This window comes from Pleurodeles waltl, chromosome 4_2 (assembly GCF_031143425.1).
Source record: "Pleurodeles waltl isolate 20211129_DDA chromosome 4_2, aPleWal1.hap1.20221129, whole genome shotgun sequence".
NCBI classification, from domain to species: domain Eukaryota; kingdom Metazoa; phylum Chordata; class Amphibia; order Caudata; family Salamandridae; genus Pleurodeles; species Pleurodeles waltl.
The window spans coordinates 516,415,066-516,430,819 of record NC_090443.1 but is presented as its reverse complement, the minus strand read 5'-3'; the positions used below and the strand labels follow the sequence as shown (position 1 = coordinate 516,430,819).

At 47.6% G+C, this 15,754-nt stretch overlaps 1 protein-coding gene across 3 annotated transcripts in view; it reads left to right on the top strand.

The window, feature by feature from the left end:
• The window catches only part of PRRC2C (proline rich coiled-coil 2C), a 1,097,702-nt gene that overhangs the window by 917,772 nt on the left and 164,176 nt on the right, over window positions 1-15,754 (top strand). For all 3 annotated transcript variants that reach the window (XM_069232016.1, XM_069232017.1, XM_069232015.1), the window contains exons 30-31: window positions 8,900-9,094; window positions 10,930-11,136. In XM_069232016.1, the coding sequence (XP_069088117.1) occupies window positions 8,900-9,094; window positions 10,930-11,136 (402 nt within the window). The remainder of the gene's footprint in view (window positions 1-8,899; window positions 9,095-10,929; window positions 11,137-15,754) is intronic.

The window sequence follows — 15,754 nt, the reverse complement described above, 5'->3', positions numbered from 1 at the left end:
CTGGGGTACTAGGAAACTCCAAAGGTAGGTACCACAGTAGCGACCAGGAAAAAGGAGTAAGTTACCGGACTTCCCCCAAACCACCCACAAAAACTAAAATGAAGACAATGCAACACCCAGACAAGACTGCAAGAAACCAGCAGTGGATTCCTGAAGAGGAAGACCCGAAAAAGAAGGGACCAAGTCCAGAATTCGCAGGAGTGTCCGGTGGTTGCAGGAGTTGGTGAACAGTAGGACAAAGACAGTCAGCAATGCAGCCCTAGAGTTGGTGACTAGTTCCTGGAGGATGCAGTCGACGTCCCACACCGAATGGATGATTGCAGTCTATGGCGTGGAGTCGCGGTAGAAGAAAAGTGGAGCTGCTGGGGACTAGCAAGGTCCAGAAGGACTCACCTGGGGCTTGCGTGGGTGGGGGAGGGAGGTTTGGGCTGGGGGAGTTTAAGGGGACCCTCAGCAATGCAGAGTCCACAGAAGAAAAGGCAGCCCCCACAGACGACCCACTGGAAGAGGACCCAAGAGTCACAGAGGAGCCCACGCAGCACAACTGAAGAAGAGTCCCACGCCTCAGGAGAAGCAAACAGAGCTGTGCGTCGCAGGGAAGGGGGCTTGGGGCTTTACGGAGCCTGCAGATCCCTTAAAGGAGACAAGCCTTGGTAGCTGCAGGTGACGCGGTGCACAGGGTATTGTCCTGCGTTGGAAGGCAAACGCTTACATACAACAAAGTTTGACAGCTGGCAGAGAGGACCAAGGGGATCACTCCAGACCACCACCTGTGATGCAGGATCTGCGCAGCTCAGGATGAGAGGAAATCCATGCAGCCAGTAGTCGTTGCTGTTGGTGCCTGCGGTGCAGGGGAGTGTCTCCTTCACACCAAGGGAGATTCCTTCCTTCTTGTGCAGACTGAAGTCTTGCTGCCCTCGGAGGATGCACAGACGGGTAAATGTTGCAGAAGCTGGAAGAAGCCGTGGAAACAATGTTGCAAGCAGAGTCTTTGTCATGGATGCAGATTGTCGGTACCTGAAGGGTCAAGTCACTGTTCCAGTGGCCATTAGTGAATGTAGAGGTTGCAAAGGAGTCCTGCTGGAATCTGTAAGCCGAATCAGAGGACCCACCCAAGAGGGAGACCCTAAATAGCCCTGAAAGGGGGAATTGGTCACCTAGCCAGGTAAGCACCTATCAAGGAGGGGGCTCTGACGTCACCCGTCTTGCGTGGCCACTCAGATGCTCCCAGAGGCCTCTGCCCACCTTAGATTCAAGATGTCGGAATCAAGGGACCCTCTAGAGGAGCTCTGGGCACCACCTCTGGGGCGATGGACAGGGGAGGGGTCACTCCCCTTTCCATTGTGCAGTTTTGCGCCAGAGCAGAGACTGGAGGTCCCTGAACCAGTGCAGACTGGTTTATGCAGGGAGGGCAACAAAGATGCCCTTCAAAGCCTACCAGTGGCTTAGGGAGGCAACCCATCCCAAGCCCAGAGGTAGAGGGTGTTCACCCCCCTCAAATCCCAGTGGAAATACTATGTTCTGCCTTCCTGGGCTTGAGCTGATCAAGCAGCAGGAGGGCAGAAGCCCATCTGAGGGGTGGCAGCAGCTTGGGCTGCCTGGAAAAACCCAGAAAGCTAATGGAAGCAATGCTGGGGGTTCTCTAAGGAGCCCCCAGAGTGCATAGAATCATAATTCCAAAACCGGCAGCAGTATTGGAGTATGCTTCCGACATGTTTGATATGAAACATGCCTAGGTTCGGAGTTAGCACTATGTAGCTGGACACAGGTAGTGATCTATGTCCAGTACAAGCATAAAATGGAGTCGTTCCCCCCACCCCCACCCCCACCACCACCACCACCACCACCACTCACGAAGCCCAGTAAAATGGGGCTGGAGTTCATAAGGGTGCCTCTGCTCATGCAGGGGTGCCCTCACACAGGTACCTGCACCCTGCCCTCTGACATGGAGGGCCTACCATAGGGGTGACTTATAGTGACCTGGTGCAGTGACCTGTAGTGAAAAGGGTGCATGCACCCTTTCACGCAGGCTGCAGGGGCAGGCCTGCAGCTACACTTTGCATGGGCTCTCCATGGGTGGCATAATACATGCTGCAGCCATGGTGAACCCCTGGTACCCCAATGCCCTGGGTACTATGTACTAGGGACTTACAAGGGGGCACCAGTATGCCAAATGTTTGGGGGGGGGGGGGGGTCCAAGCAAGTTTACAGGGAGAGAGCATTGTCACTATGGTCCTGATTAGCAGGATCCCAGTCAAACCACACTGACATCAGGCAAAATGTGGGGGTAACCATCCTAAAAAGAGGCTACTTTCCTACACTGATGAACTGTCACGAATTTCACATCAATTTCAGGGTTGTATTGAAGAAACAATTAAGAAAGTAACTTTGCATGAAACTTAGAGGTGTGCTTGGACAACATACATAAGCTTACATATTATCTGTTTCTCGAGTGAGCTGGTGGAGGATTTTGATAACCTGTTTTGTTGCATTTGGTTATGATTACTGGGTTGTATTACAAGCTTTTTGTGTATTTCAGTGAAGACGAAAGCTCTTCGAATTTCATCATGTTAGTACGTGAAGAATAGGATTTTCCCTAGTTTAACTGGTGTCCTGGTATAGTAGGGTGTTGCTGAGCAGCATACTATGTGGTTAGTGTGAGGAAATGCATTCCTTGGCATGGTTACCCCACTGACGTTTTGCCTTTTCTTGATGCCAGTTATGATTGAAAGTGTGCTGGGACCCTGCTAACCAGGTCCCAGCACCAGTGTTCTTTCCCTAAACTGTACCTTTGTTCCCTCAATTGGCACAGCCCTGGCACACAGATAAGTCCCTTGTAAATGGTACCCTTAGTACCACGGGCCCTGTGTCTAGAGAAGGAAAGCTAAGGGCTGCAGCACGTCTTATGCCACCCTGGGGACCCCTCACTCAGCACATGCACACTGCCTCACAGCTTGTGTGTGCTGGTGGGGAGAAAATGACTAACTTGACATGGCACTCCCATCAGAGTGCCATGCCCAACTCACACTGCCTGTGGCATAGGTAAGTCACCCCTCTAGCAGGCCTTACAGCCCTAAGGCAGGGTGCAGTATACCACAGGTGAGGGCATAAGTGCATGAGCACTATGCCCCTACAGTGTCTAAGCAAAGCATTAGACATTGTAAGTGCAGGGTAGCTCTAAGGAAATGGCTCCCTGTGGCAGTAACCCCCCACTTTTTGCCTGATACTGATGGTGACTTGACTGAGAAGTGTGCTGGGACCCTGCTAACCAGGCACCAGCACCAGTGTTCTTTCACCTAAAATGTACCATTGTTTCCACAATTGGCACACCCCTGGCACACAGATAAGTCCCTTGTAAATGGTACCAGTGGTACCAAGGGCCCTGTGACCAGGGAAGGTCGCTAAGGGCTGCAGCATGTGTTGTGCCACCCTTAGGGACCCCTCACCTAACACATGCACACTGCCATGGCGTCGGGTGCAGAATGGAAAGTCTCACGCTTCCGGCGGGAAACGTGAAGTCTTTAAAGTTGCTTCTTTGTTGCAGAAAGTTGCAGTTTGTTTAACAGGGCTGCTGTTCTCGGGAGCTTCTTGGTCCTTTAGATGCAGGGCAGTCCTGTGAGGCTGGTCCCTGTGGATGCGTTGCTGTTGCAGTTTTCTTCGAAGTAGGGAGACAGGCCGGTGGGGCTGGGGCCAAAGCAGTTGTCGTCTCTGTCTTCACTGCAGGGCTTCAGGTCAGCAGTCCTTCTTTAGGTTGCAGGAATCTGATTTCCTGGGTTCTGGGGTGCACCTAAATACTGAATTTAAGGGTTTTATTAGGTCTGGAAGGGCAGTAGCCAATGGCTACTGTCCTTGAGGGTGGCTACACCCTCCTTGGGCCTCCTCCCTGAGGGGAGGGGGGCTGTAGGAAGTTGGCTCTGTATGTACTATTTCAAAGTAAGAAATAGCATGCACAGAGTCCAAGGTTTCCCCTTAGAGGTAAGATAGTGGCAAAAAGAGATAATTCTAATGCTCTATTTTGTGGTAGTGTGGTCGAGCAGTAGGCTTATCAGAGGGTAGTGTTAAGCATTTGTTGTACACCCACAGGCAACCCTTGGACTCGGTGCATGCTATTTCTTACTTTGAAATAGTACATACAGAGCCAACTTCCTACATTAACTTTGAATTATCACAATAGCATGTACAGTTTTGGCCAACATGGCAATAAGCTATTTTTAAAGTGGACACAGTGCAAAAATTAACAGTTCCTGGAGGAGTTAAGTAAATGTTAAGTTCACAGGTAAGTAAAACACTGTAGGAAGTTGGCTCTGTATGCACTATTTCAAAGTAAGGAATAGTATGCACAGAGTCCAAGGGTTCCCCTTAGAGGTAAGATAGTGGCAAAAAGAGAGAGTTCTAATGCTCTATTTTGTGGTAGTGTGGTCGAGCAGTAGGCTTATCAAAGGAGTAGTGTTAAGCATTTGTTGGACACACACAAGCAACAAATGAGGAACACACACTCCGAGACAATTCCAGGCCAATAGGTTTTTGTATAGAAAAATATCTTTTCTTAGTTTATTTTAAGAACCACAGGTTCAAGATTTACATGTAATACTTCAAATGAAAGGTATTGCAGGTAGGTACTTTAGGAACTTTGAATTAGCAAAATAGCATATACAGTTTTCACATAAATCACATATAGCTATTTTAAAACTAGACAGTGCAATTTTTAACAGTTCCTGGGGGGAGTAAGAGTTTGTTAGATTTTGCAGGTAAGTAAACCACCTACGGGGTTCAAGTTTGGGTCCAAGGTAGCCCACCGTTGGGGGTTCAGAGCAACCCCAAAGTTACCACACCCGCAGCTCAGGGCCGGTCAGGTGCAGAGGTCAAAGTGGTGCCCAAAACGCATAGGCTTCAATGGAGAAGGGGGTGCCCCGGTTCTAGTCTGCCAGCAGGTAAGTACCCGCGTCTTCGGAGGGCAGACCAGGGGGGTTTTGTAGGGCACCGGGGGGGGACACAAGTCCACACAGAAAGTACACCCTCAGCAGCACGGGGGCGGCCGGGTGTAGTGTGCAAACACGCGTTCTCAATAGAAATCATTGGGAGACCAAGGGGTCTCTTCAGCGATGGGGGGGGGGGGGCTCCTCGGGGTAGCCACCGCCTGGGCAAGGGAGAGGGCCAACTGGGGGTCGCTCCTGCACTGGAGGTCGGATCCTTCAGGCCCTGGGGGCTGAGGGTGCAGCGTCTTTACCAGGCGTCGGATCTTTGAAGCAGGCAGTCGCGGTCAGGGGGAGCCTTGGGATTCCCTCTGCAGGCGTCGCTGTGGGGGCTCAGGGGGGGGTCAACTCTGGCTACTCACGGTCTCGCAGTCGCCGGGGAGTCCTCCCTGAAGTGATTGTTCTCCACAAGTCGAGCCGGGGGCGTCGGGTGCAGAGTGACAAGTCTCACGCTTCCGGCGGGAAACGCAAGTTGTTTCAAAGTTGCTTCTTTGTTGCAAAGTTGCAGTCTTTGGTGAACAGAGCCGCTGTCCTCTGGAGTTCTTGATCCTTTAGATGCAGGGTAGTCCTCTGAGGCTTCAGAGGTCGCTGGACCCTGTTGGATGCGTTGCTGTTGCAATTTTCTTCGAAGTAGGGAGACAGGTAGGTGGGGCTGGGGCCAAATCAGTTGTCGTCTCCTTTTTCACTCCAGGGCTTCAGGTCAGCTGTCTTTCTTATTCTTTAGGTTGCAGGAATCTATCTTCCTCAGTTCTGGGAGCCCCTAAATACTCAATTTAGTGGTGTGTTTAGGTCTGAGAGGATAGTAGCCAATGGCTACTAGCCCTGAGGGTGGCTACACCCTCTTTGTGCCTCCTCCCTGTGGGGAGGGGGGCACATCCCTAATCCTATTGGGGGAATCCTCCATCTGCAAGATGGAGGATTTCTAAAAGTCAGTCACCTCAGCTCAGGACACCTTAGAGGCTGTCCTGACTGGGGAGTGACTCCTCCTTGTTTTTCTCATTATCTCCTCAGGCCTTGCCGCCAAAAGTGGGGCTGTGGCCGGCGGGGGCAGGCAACTCCACTAGCTGGAGTGCCCTGTGGTGTTTGAGGCTCACCGCCAGGTGTTACAGTTCCTGCAGGGGGAGGTGTGAAGCACCTCCACCCAGTACAGGCTTTGTTACTAGCCACAGAGTGACAAAGGCACTTTCCCCATGTGGCCAGCAACATGTCTGGTGTGTGGTAGGCTGGCAAAACTAGACAGCCCACACTGGAAGTCGGGTATGTTTTCAGGGGGCATCTCTAAGATGCCCTCTGGGGTGTATTTCACAATAAAATGTACACTGGCGTCAGTGTGCATTTATTGTGCTGAGAGGTTTGATACCAAACTTCCCAGTTTTCAGTGTAGCCATTATGGTGCTATGGAGTTCGTGTTTGACAGACTCCCAGACCATATACTCTTATGGCTACCATGCACTTACAATGTCTAAGGTTTTGCTTAGACACTGTAGGGGCATAGTGCTCATGCACCTATTCCCTCACCTATGGTATAGTGCAACCTGCCTTAGGGCTGTAAGGCCTGCTAGAGGGATGACTTATCTATGCCACAGGCAGTGTGAGGTTGGCATGGCACCCTGAGGGGAGTGCCATGTCGACTTAGTCATTTTCTCCCCATCAGCACACACAAGCTGGCAAGCAGTGTGTCTGTGCTGAGTGAGGGGTCCCCAGGGTGGCATAAGAAATGCTGCAGCCCTTAGAGACCTTCCCTGGCATCAGGGCCCTTGGCACCAGGGGTACCAGTTACAAGGGACTTACCTGGATGCCAGGGTGTGCCCATTGTGGAGACAAATGTACAGGTTAGGGAAAGAACACTGGTGCTGGGGCCTTGTTAGCAGGCCTCAGCACACTTTCAAATCCTAACTTGGCATCAGCAAAGGCAAAATGTCAGGGGATAACAATGCCAAGGAGACATTTTCTTACACAAGTATTAGCACAGATTGGTGGTATTGCCTACAGAGGACCCTCTTCTAAGTTATCACTGAGCTAAAGAGCGTTAAATGGCATCCAGTCATGAATGACTCCAATGCAGTTTTGAATGGTCTATTGAAAGTGAAGAGCTGCCATCTGCAAATTTGTAAGATCTATATAAAAAATGGATTAGCTGAGACACTAGAGTATCATAAAATTAAAAAAGGGGCTACTCCTATTTTTTCCTTGCTTTCCAATGTAGCATGTTGCTGAATCTTGGAGCTCTAGTGCTCATGGGGCCCTGTGGCACACTAGAAGTCTTCAGGCAGTTGTTCCACAGGAATCCTCCTCTCAGCATAGAGTTGCGTGGTTTGCTCCACTTGGTGAAACTTCATGGGCGGTCTTCTTCAAAATCACCACTGCGTGGGGCAGTGGACCACTATATTTTGCTAATTGCATTAGCTGTCTGTGCTCTGCCCCCTTATTTGTGTTAAGTTCATAAGACTTTATTTCAAAATGGACATGTGAAAACACTGAGAGGGGGGGTATCTTTGAGAATAATTCCTTAAAAAGGAGTGGGAGAGAACTGTCTAACAGAGAACCTTTCCTAGGGAGGCCATAATCCAGCGATGGTTATCTTGAACATTGAGATCAGCATCCAGGCAAAATATGCCTAAGTCCAGGTTAAATGTTGGACACAGATTTTCTTGTGGTGGATGAGAGTAGGGATAGGAGGGCCAGTGGGGAGGTAGGAGTAGCAATGGAAGGGTTTGCATCCTAGTTAAAGTGGTGGGGGGAAGAGAGTAGTTGGTCAGTCCAAGAAAGGAGTATCTGAGCTTGCAGTGAAACATTGTTGGATCTAGGAAGAATTAAATCAAGGATAGGGCCAAACATATATAAGGTTCAGTGTCAATTGCTTAAGGCAAAGGTGGAGCAGGAGTTATTTTAGAAGGTGAGTTCATCCAGAGACATCACAAATGAAAAGCTTAAAAGCTTGCAGGGGAAATGGGGTAATTAAATCCTTAAAGGTAGTGCCATTCTAATTTGTTGTCCTGACCAGACAAACAATTAGGCAGGTTAAAGTACATTAAGGAGAAAGTACTTTATTGACTTCTCCTTTCTGAAGAACTCACAATTCAAGTGTCTTTTGGCCTGGGAAATCAACACCGCTAACAAACTCTGTTATGCAGAACACTTTGGAGCTTTGTGTTATGTTGTTCCAGTGATTCCCTTATTTATTACTTTACCATTTGACGGTATAAGGGAGAGATAAAGATACAAAAATGTTCCTAATGGATTCAGTTTTTTGTTTTGTTTTTGTTTTGTTTTTTTAAATAAAAAAAAGGTGTTTTCACCCTCAACCCTGATGAGAACTACTTGTTGACAGGCATTGGTAGCATTGCTGCATTCAGGTATGGGGCCTCTTTAGAATATCATTTGTTTGTATACCAGAGCTCCAGGTAGTAATGGTATTCAGGTAATGACTAAGTGGCATTACGTTTTTTGTGCTCTGACTGCCACTGCTTGTACTGATCTTAAACTGTGAAACCCATTAGCTCCTTTATGGCATGGTATCAATGCTCCTGGTTGTGCTGCAACATCAGAGTAGCAGTACTAACTTTTTACCCTATAACTGCTTCTAGTAGCACTGCTACTTAAGTCAATACCAGTGCCCATTTCTCTTAAGTCTGGTCTTTGTTCTGCTCGGATGTGATGACCGTTAGCAGCTGCACAGCTTTTCTTTTCTGCAATTGATCTCAGTAATACTTATGCTAGGGTGTGACCGTTGTTGCTAGCCTTGTGTGTAACACTGACTTTTGGGCATCTCTAAAGCCCTTAACTACTATTTTTTACATTACGGAGTGCAGTCCAGTTAGGTGGTAAGCAGTAAGTGTTTTATTAATAAACACATGAATTTGAATAAACTTAAAATGAGAAAATACACCATTAAAACACCTAAATATTTTCCGTCAATTCTTTAGTGGAGATACCTGAGCCAGGTGAGAACCGGTCCTGAGCTGACACCTGCTCCTGAACGAAAATGGCTCTCCCAGTCTATGCCTGCTGAGTTTGTGTGCCTGCAAACTGGCCGAACGGATACTGAAACAGCATTGCCAAGTACCGGCCAATCCTGCAAGAATGGAGTTCAGGGTCTGTTCTTCAACCCCTATCAAAAGGTAAAATTGTGGTACCTATTATAGTGTGCAAAGTATTAGTAGCATGTAAACAAGCTGCTTATTGTTATAAGGTGGTCAGCCCCCTCAAAGGTTTATTTCTTTCTGATATCAAGCCCAGTGGTTCACGTTGCTTTCTCGATCTGTCATCAAGTAGCAACAATATAGACCCTTGAGGGGAGGTAGGATGGAGTACACACGTGTCTTAGTCTGCATGCATATTGTGTGTGGCTAACACAGCCAATGACCTCAGTCAGTCCTCATACCTTTCTTACTTTCAAAGCAGTAAGAATGTTTCCACCTATGGTAGACAAAATCAATATAAAAATCCAGCTGGTTTTGTCATTACTGCATTTGATCACCTTCCAAGACTTCCACAACTGGTTTGAAGGCTCTTGAAACAAGCAAGGGACTATTCTGCTCTGTATTACTTAAATATAAATGTGGCAGCATTAGAAGTAATGCTCCTTTTTAGGTGTCCAGTAGTTGGTCTCACATGGCAATTGGAGAATGTTAAAGTTAGAGCTACTGACAGGATACATGTTTTGGGATGAGTCTTACGAAGCATTTTAATACAACTCAGAACCTTCAAAATGTCTGTAGGCGGACAATTTTCAGTGTGGCTGTGCTTCAAATCTTTTACATTCCAGTAGATCGAAGAGGTTTAATTTCCCTTTAAAATCGTTTGCAAGGCAAACATTCTGGCGATCAAATGCATTTTGTGTAAGAAAATAACAAAATATAAATCCTTTGAAGGCGTAAAATACAGTAAGTGGTTATGGGGTTATATGAAAACTTGTCTATTCAGGCTAGCAGTGTGGTACAGAGCTTGAGCAATGTATATGCAAGAGTACTGGGAGCTTATAAGACTTGGAACTGGAATGGCCGAAAATGTTTTAAGTTGCCCAGATAAAACTGGTTTGGAAGTAAAACTATTAAATAGGTCTAGTCTGTAGTCATTCTAAGGATGTACTCTACCATTTCTTCAAAAATCAATCAGTGATTTGTTAAGCGGGCTACTCTCCTGGAAGGGTCTCAAGGCGCGGGGTGAGGTGCTACTGCTCAAAGAGCTAGGTCTTGAGGTGGTTCCTGAAGGTCAGGAGGTCCTGGGTCAGACGTAGGTTGACGGGGAGGGAGTTCCAGGTTTTGGCAGCAAGGTGGGAGAAGGATCTGCTGCCGGATGTGGTACGGTGAATGCGGGGGACAGTTGCGAGAAAATCATCTCATGCTTGCATTCAGTTTGGTATTGAATATGTGAAAGACTAATCCACACACAATTTTTGTTTAATCATGGCATCCGTATATTTGTTTCTTAACTTGTACTTTGGAGGACTCGTTAGATAAGAAAGTGCTGCATTCAGAATGAATATTTAAATTGTGCAGCACCTTAGTGCAAAATGTTAAGCAGGGTTTCTTTGCTCAGCTCTAGATTTCTGGACAGTAGCATTGTGAGCTCAAGAATGGCACTAGATTTTGTAGTCCTCTGTTGCTTATAAGATATTCAAGTATTTTATGTGTTTTGTTTATAGCTTCTGTTTATTTAATGTTATGTCATTTATCTTTCATTGTTATGATTATGTGATTTTTTTTAAAAACCTTTTTTTTAACCTTTTTATGAAGCTCTGTATGAAAACCAAATAAAACGTACAACTTTGTGTATGACAGAGCAGCCTCTTCCTTTCGTCCCTAGTCACTAGGTCATGAGGGAAATTATCAAACACTGAAATGTAATTGGGGAGATACTGTTTGAGAAACTGAAAATGAATCTGAGCTGCAGATATGTCATTGCTCCTGGCCTGCAATTCCAGTATGAACAAGTTGTATATTTTCTTGCTCAGATGACAGTACCTTTGCAAGGATCTCAGCTGTCCCTTGCCAATTTTGGATCAACGGGTGGGCAGCCTCTTATCGCCTTGCCACAGTCCCTCCAGCCTTCACCCCAAGCTCCACATCAGAATTTGACACGCAACGTCCAAGCAAGCCAGAATTATCGTGGAATGATTCCCACCGGCTCCCAGCATGGCATGATGCCTCCAGCTGGCAAGGTAATGTTTAGGTTCATCCTAAGTACATATATTGTGCCCCAGTGAAATTTGTGATGTGCATAGTCTCCATTAAGATGACCTAATGAGCGGCTCCTCCCTACTATGATCTGTTATGTTGTCACTCAGAGACCGCCTTTGCACCTAAGGGACTTTGCCACATAGTTAACATTCAAAGTATACAGTGCGGCCCTGCCATTGTTTTGCAGTGTCATCTGTTGTACTGGAGTGATGTAAGCTGAAGTAACAATCACTCTTGCCACATACAATTTTTGGGAAAGTGTATTGTGTGGTTGTGAGGCCTCACGATATAATAATGTTGCTGTCTCCATCAGGTCCAGTTAACTTCTTTATCCAAACCTTTAGATCAGTCTTGGGCAGCTGTAGCACAGAGCTGTCAGGATTAGTCAAATGACAAAGTGTAAACCATTTAGAAGTACTGAAACAATCAATAAGTAAGAAGCACAACACAATAAAAAATCTGATACCAATTTATAAAAATAGGTTGTATTTTTATCTTTAAATAGACACCAAAATTACAAATCTATCCAAGGTAGCCAGAGAGGTGACTTTCTTAGGTCCTTATATATATATATATATATATATATATATATATATATATATATATACTGTAGGAAGTTGGCTCTGTATGCACTATTTCAAGGTAAGGAATAGTATGCACAGAGTCCAAGGGTTCCCCTTAGAGGTAAGATAGTGGCAAAAAGAGATAATACTAATGCTCTATTTTGTGGTAGTGTGGTCGAGCAGTAGGCTTATCAAAGGATTAGTGTTAAGCATTTGTTGTACATACACTCAGGCAATAAATGAGGAACACACACTCAAAGACAATTCCAGGCCAATAGGTTTTTGTATAGAAAAATATCTTTTCTTAGTTTATTTTAAGAACCACAGGTTCAAATTCTACATGTAATATCTCATTTGAAAGGTGTTGCAGGTAAGTACTTTAGGAACTTTGAATAATCACAATAGCATATATACTTTTTACATAAAACAGATATAGCTATTTCAAAAGTGGACACAGTGCAATTTTCAACAGTTCCTGGGGGAGGTAAGTTATTGTTAGTTCTTGCAGGTAAGTAAACCACCTACGGGGTTCAAATTGGGGTCCAAGGTAGCCCACCGTTGGTGGTTCCGAGCAAACCCCAAAGTTACCACACCAGTAGCTCAGGGCCGGTCAGGTGCAGAGTTCAAAGTGGTGCCCAAAACACACAGGCTTCAATGGAGAAGGGGGTGCCCCGGTTCCAGTCTGCCAGCAGGTAAGTACCCGCGTCTTCGGAGGGCAGACCAGGGGGGTTTTGTAGGGCACCGGGGGGGACACAAGTCCACACAGAAAGTACACCCTCAGCAGCGCGGGGGCGGCCGGGTGCAGTGTGCAAACAACCATCAGGTTTGTAATAGGAATCAATGGGAGACCAAGGGGTCTCTTCAGTGGTGCAGGCAGGCAAGGGGGGGGGCTCCTTGGGGTAGCCACCACCTGGGCAAGGGAGAGGGCCTCCTGGGGGTCACTCCTGCACTGGAGTTCCGATCCTTCAGGTCCTGGGGGCTGCGGGTGCAGGGTCTTTTCCAGGCGTCGGGATCTGGGAATCAGACAGTTGCGGTCAGGGGGAGCCTCGGGATTCCCTCTGCAGGCATCGCTGTGGGGGCTCAGGGGGGACAACTTTGGTTACTCACAGTCTTGGAGTCGCCTGGGAGTCCTCCCTGTAGCGTTGTTTCTTCACCAGTCGGGGTCGCCGGGTGCAGTGTTGCAAGTCTCACGCTTCTGGCGGGAATTGCAGGGGTCTTTAAAGTTGCTCCTCTGAAAACAAAGTTGCAGTCTTTTTTGAACAGGGCTGCTGTTCTCAGGAGTTTCTTGGTCCTTTTAGAGCAGGGCAGTCCTCTGAGGATTCAGAGGTCGCTGGTCCTGGGGAAAGCATCGCTGGAGCTGTTTTCTTCCGAAGGGGGGATACAGGCCGGTAGGGCTGGGGCCAAAGCAGTTGATGTCTCCGTCTTCTCTGCAGGGTTTTTCAGCTCAGCAGTCCTTCTTCTTTAGGTTGCAGGAATCTAAGTTCCTAGGTTCAGGGGAGCCTTTAAATACTAAATTTAAGGGCGTGTTTAGGTCTGGGGGGGTTAGTAGCCAATGGCTACTAGCCCTGAGGGTGGGTACACCCTCTTTGTGCCTCCTCCCAAAGGGAGGGGGTCACATTCCTATCCCTATTGGGGGAATCCTCCATCTGCAAGATGGAGGATTTCTAAAAGTTAGTCACTTCAGCTCAGGACACCTTAGGGGCTGTCCTGACTGGCCAGTGACTCCTCCTTGTTCTCATTATTTCCTCCGGCCTTGCCGCCAAAAGTGGGGCCGTGGCCGGAGGGGGCGGGCAACTCCACTAGCTGGAGTGCCCTGTGGTGCTGGAACAAAGGGGGTGAGCCTTTGAGGCTCACCGCCAGGTGTTACAGCTCCTGCCTGGGGGAGGTGATAGCATCTCCACCCAGTGCAGGCTTTCTTACTAGCCACAGAGAGACAAAGGCACTCTCCCTATGTGGCCAGCAACATGTCTCGAGTGTGGCAGGCTGCTAAAACCAGTCAGCCTACACGTGTAGTTGGTGAAGGTTTCAGGGGGCACCTCTAAGGTGCCCTCTGGGGTGTATTTTACAATAAAATGTACACTGGCATCAGTGTGCATTTATTGTGCTGAGAAGTTTGATACCAAACTTCCCAGTTTTCAGTGTAGCCATTATGTTGCTGTGGAGTCCGTGTTTGACAGACTCCCAGTCCATATACTCTTATGGCTACCCTGCACTTACAATGTCTAAGGTTTTGCTTAGACACTGTAGGGGCACAGTGCTCATGCACTGGTGCCCTCAACTATGATATAGTGCACCCTGCCTTAGGGTTGTAAGGCCTGCTAGAGGGGTGACTTATCTATACTGCATAGGCAGTGTGAGGTTGGCATGGCACCCTGAGGGGTGTGCCATGTCGACTTACTCGTTTTGTCCTCACCAGCACACACAAGCTGGCAAGCAGTGTGTCTGTGCTGAGTGAGGGGTCCCCAGGGTGGCATAAGATATGCTGCAGCCCTTAGAGACCTTCCCTGGCATCAGGGCCCTTGGTACCAGGGGTACCAGTTACAAGGGACTTACCTGGATGCCAGGGTGTGCCAATTGTGAAAACAAAAGTACAGGTTAGGGAAAGAATACTGGTGCTGGGGCCTGGTTAGCAGGCCTCAGCACACTTTCAATTCAAAACATAGCATCAGCAAAGGCAAAAAGTCAGGGGGTAACCATGCCAAGGAGGCATTTCCTTACATATACTATAGTCCACTTTTAAAAGAATTCAACAAATCATAGTAAATGGTTTAGCAGTTTATTAGCCAAAAGGCTAGAACATCTAATCTCCACATGGACAGCTGCAACAGTTTGGGAGTCGCTCATAGGGACTACCAAGGTCCAGGGCAACAGTTATCTTATCAGTTCCAGCAGTCTCAGGGTCCTCTCTGTATTGTTATGCTTTACCGCAGTCCAGCAAAGAAGTGATCCTGATGCTGAGGATACAGGATGCTGAGCAGATGTGGTGAGTGTTCCTGGGGCCATGTTGGTATCCACAAGCGTCAGGCATTGTCTCTAGCTTCAAGACTCCATCTACCACGATGTACTAGTAGAGTCCAGTTCAGGTCCAGTCACCAATAAGTAACTGATCTCCTGGTTGTAGCTGTTTCAGTGGTTACAGGTTAACTAATCCTTCTTTGCTGGGGCTTAGAGTCCACTCTGACTTTGGCCACAGGTCCAGTGACCTTAGGGGCATCTTGTGATGCTTAAGACTGTCTCCCAGGCTGCAGACATCAATCTGGCTCTCGAAGGTGCAGGCTTTCTGATATTTTATTGTCCTTAAGCTTAACTGGGGGCTTGACACCCAACCCTTGGAGTCGCTTCTTCTGTCGTGGAGCGCTCTTATGAGTAGGCACAGCACACAGTACTCTATTCGGGCCTCTTGAATGTAGTAGGGTCAGTTCAGTCTTTGCTGGTCCCCAAGAGCAGCAGGAAAGTCCTGTTGCCTTCCCAGTCCAGTAGTGAACTAAGGACTGTGTGTCAGGAAGGCCAATTTTGGACCATCTTCGTGTTTGTGGGAGGGAAGAACTCATCAGCCACTGAAACAACAGTTCCTGCTGGACAACTCCTTTCTTTGCATCACTTCCTCGGGGTTTGGTGCAAAAGTAATCAGAGAGTCCCCGTTGCTTGAATCCAAGATGACTCTGGTCTTCCCTGGTGACCAAAATCTACTTGAATCTGATTGTACACTGCGATAACTCTCAACCCTTACCTGCACGAAAGGTATTTTGTAATAACTGTTGATTTGTAAAATGGTTGATTTTCAACAGACTTTGTTTTATGTAAGGAAATGCCTCCTTGGCATAGTTACCCCCTAACTGTTTGCCTTTGCTGATGCTAAGTTATGATTTGAAAGTGTGCTGGAACCCTGCTAACCAGGCCCCAGCACCAGTGTTCTTTCCCTAAACTGTAGCTTTGTCTCCACAAATGGCACAATCCTGGCACCCAGGTAAGTCCCTTGTAACTGGTACCCCTGGTACCAAAGGCCCTGATGCCAGGGAAGGTCTCTAAGGGCTGC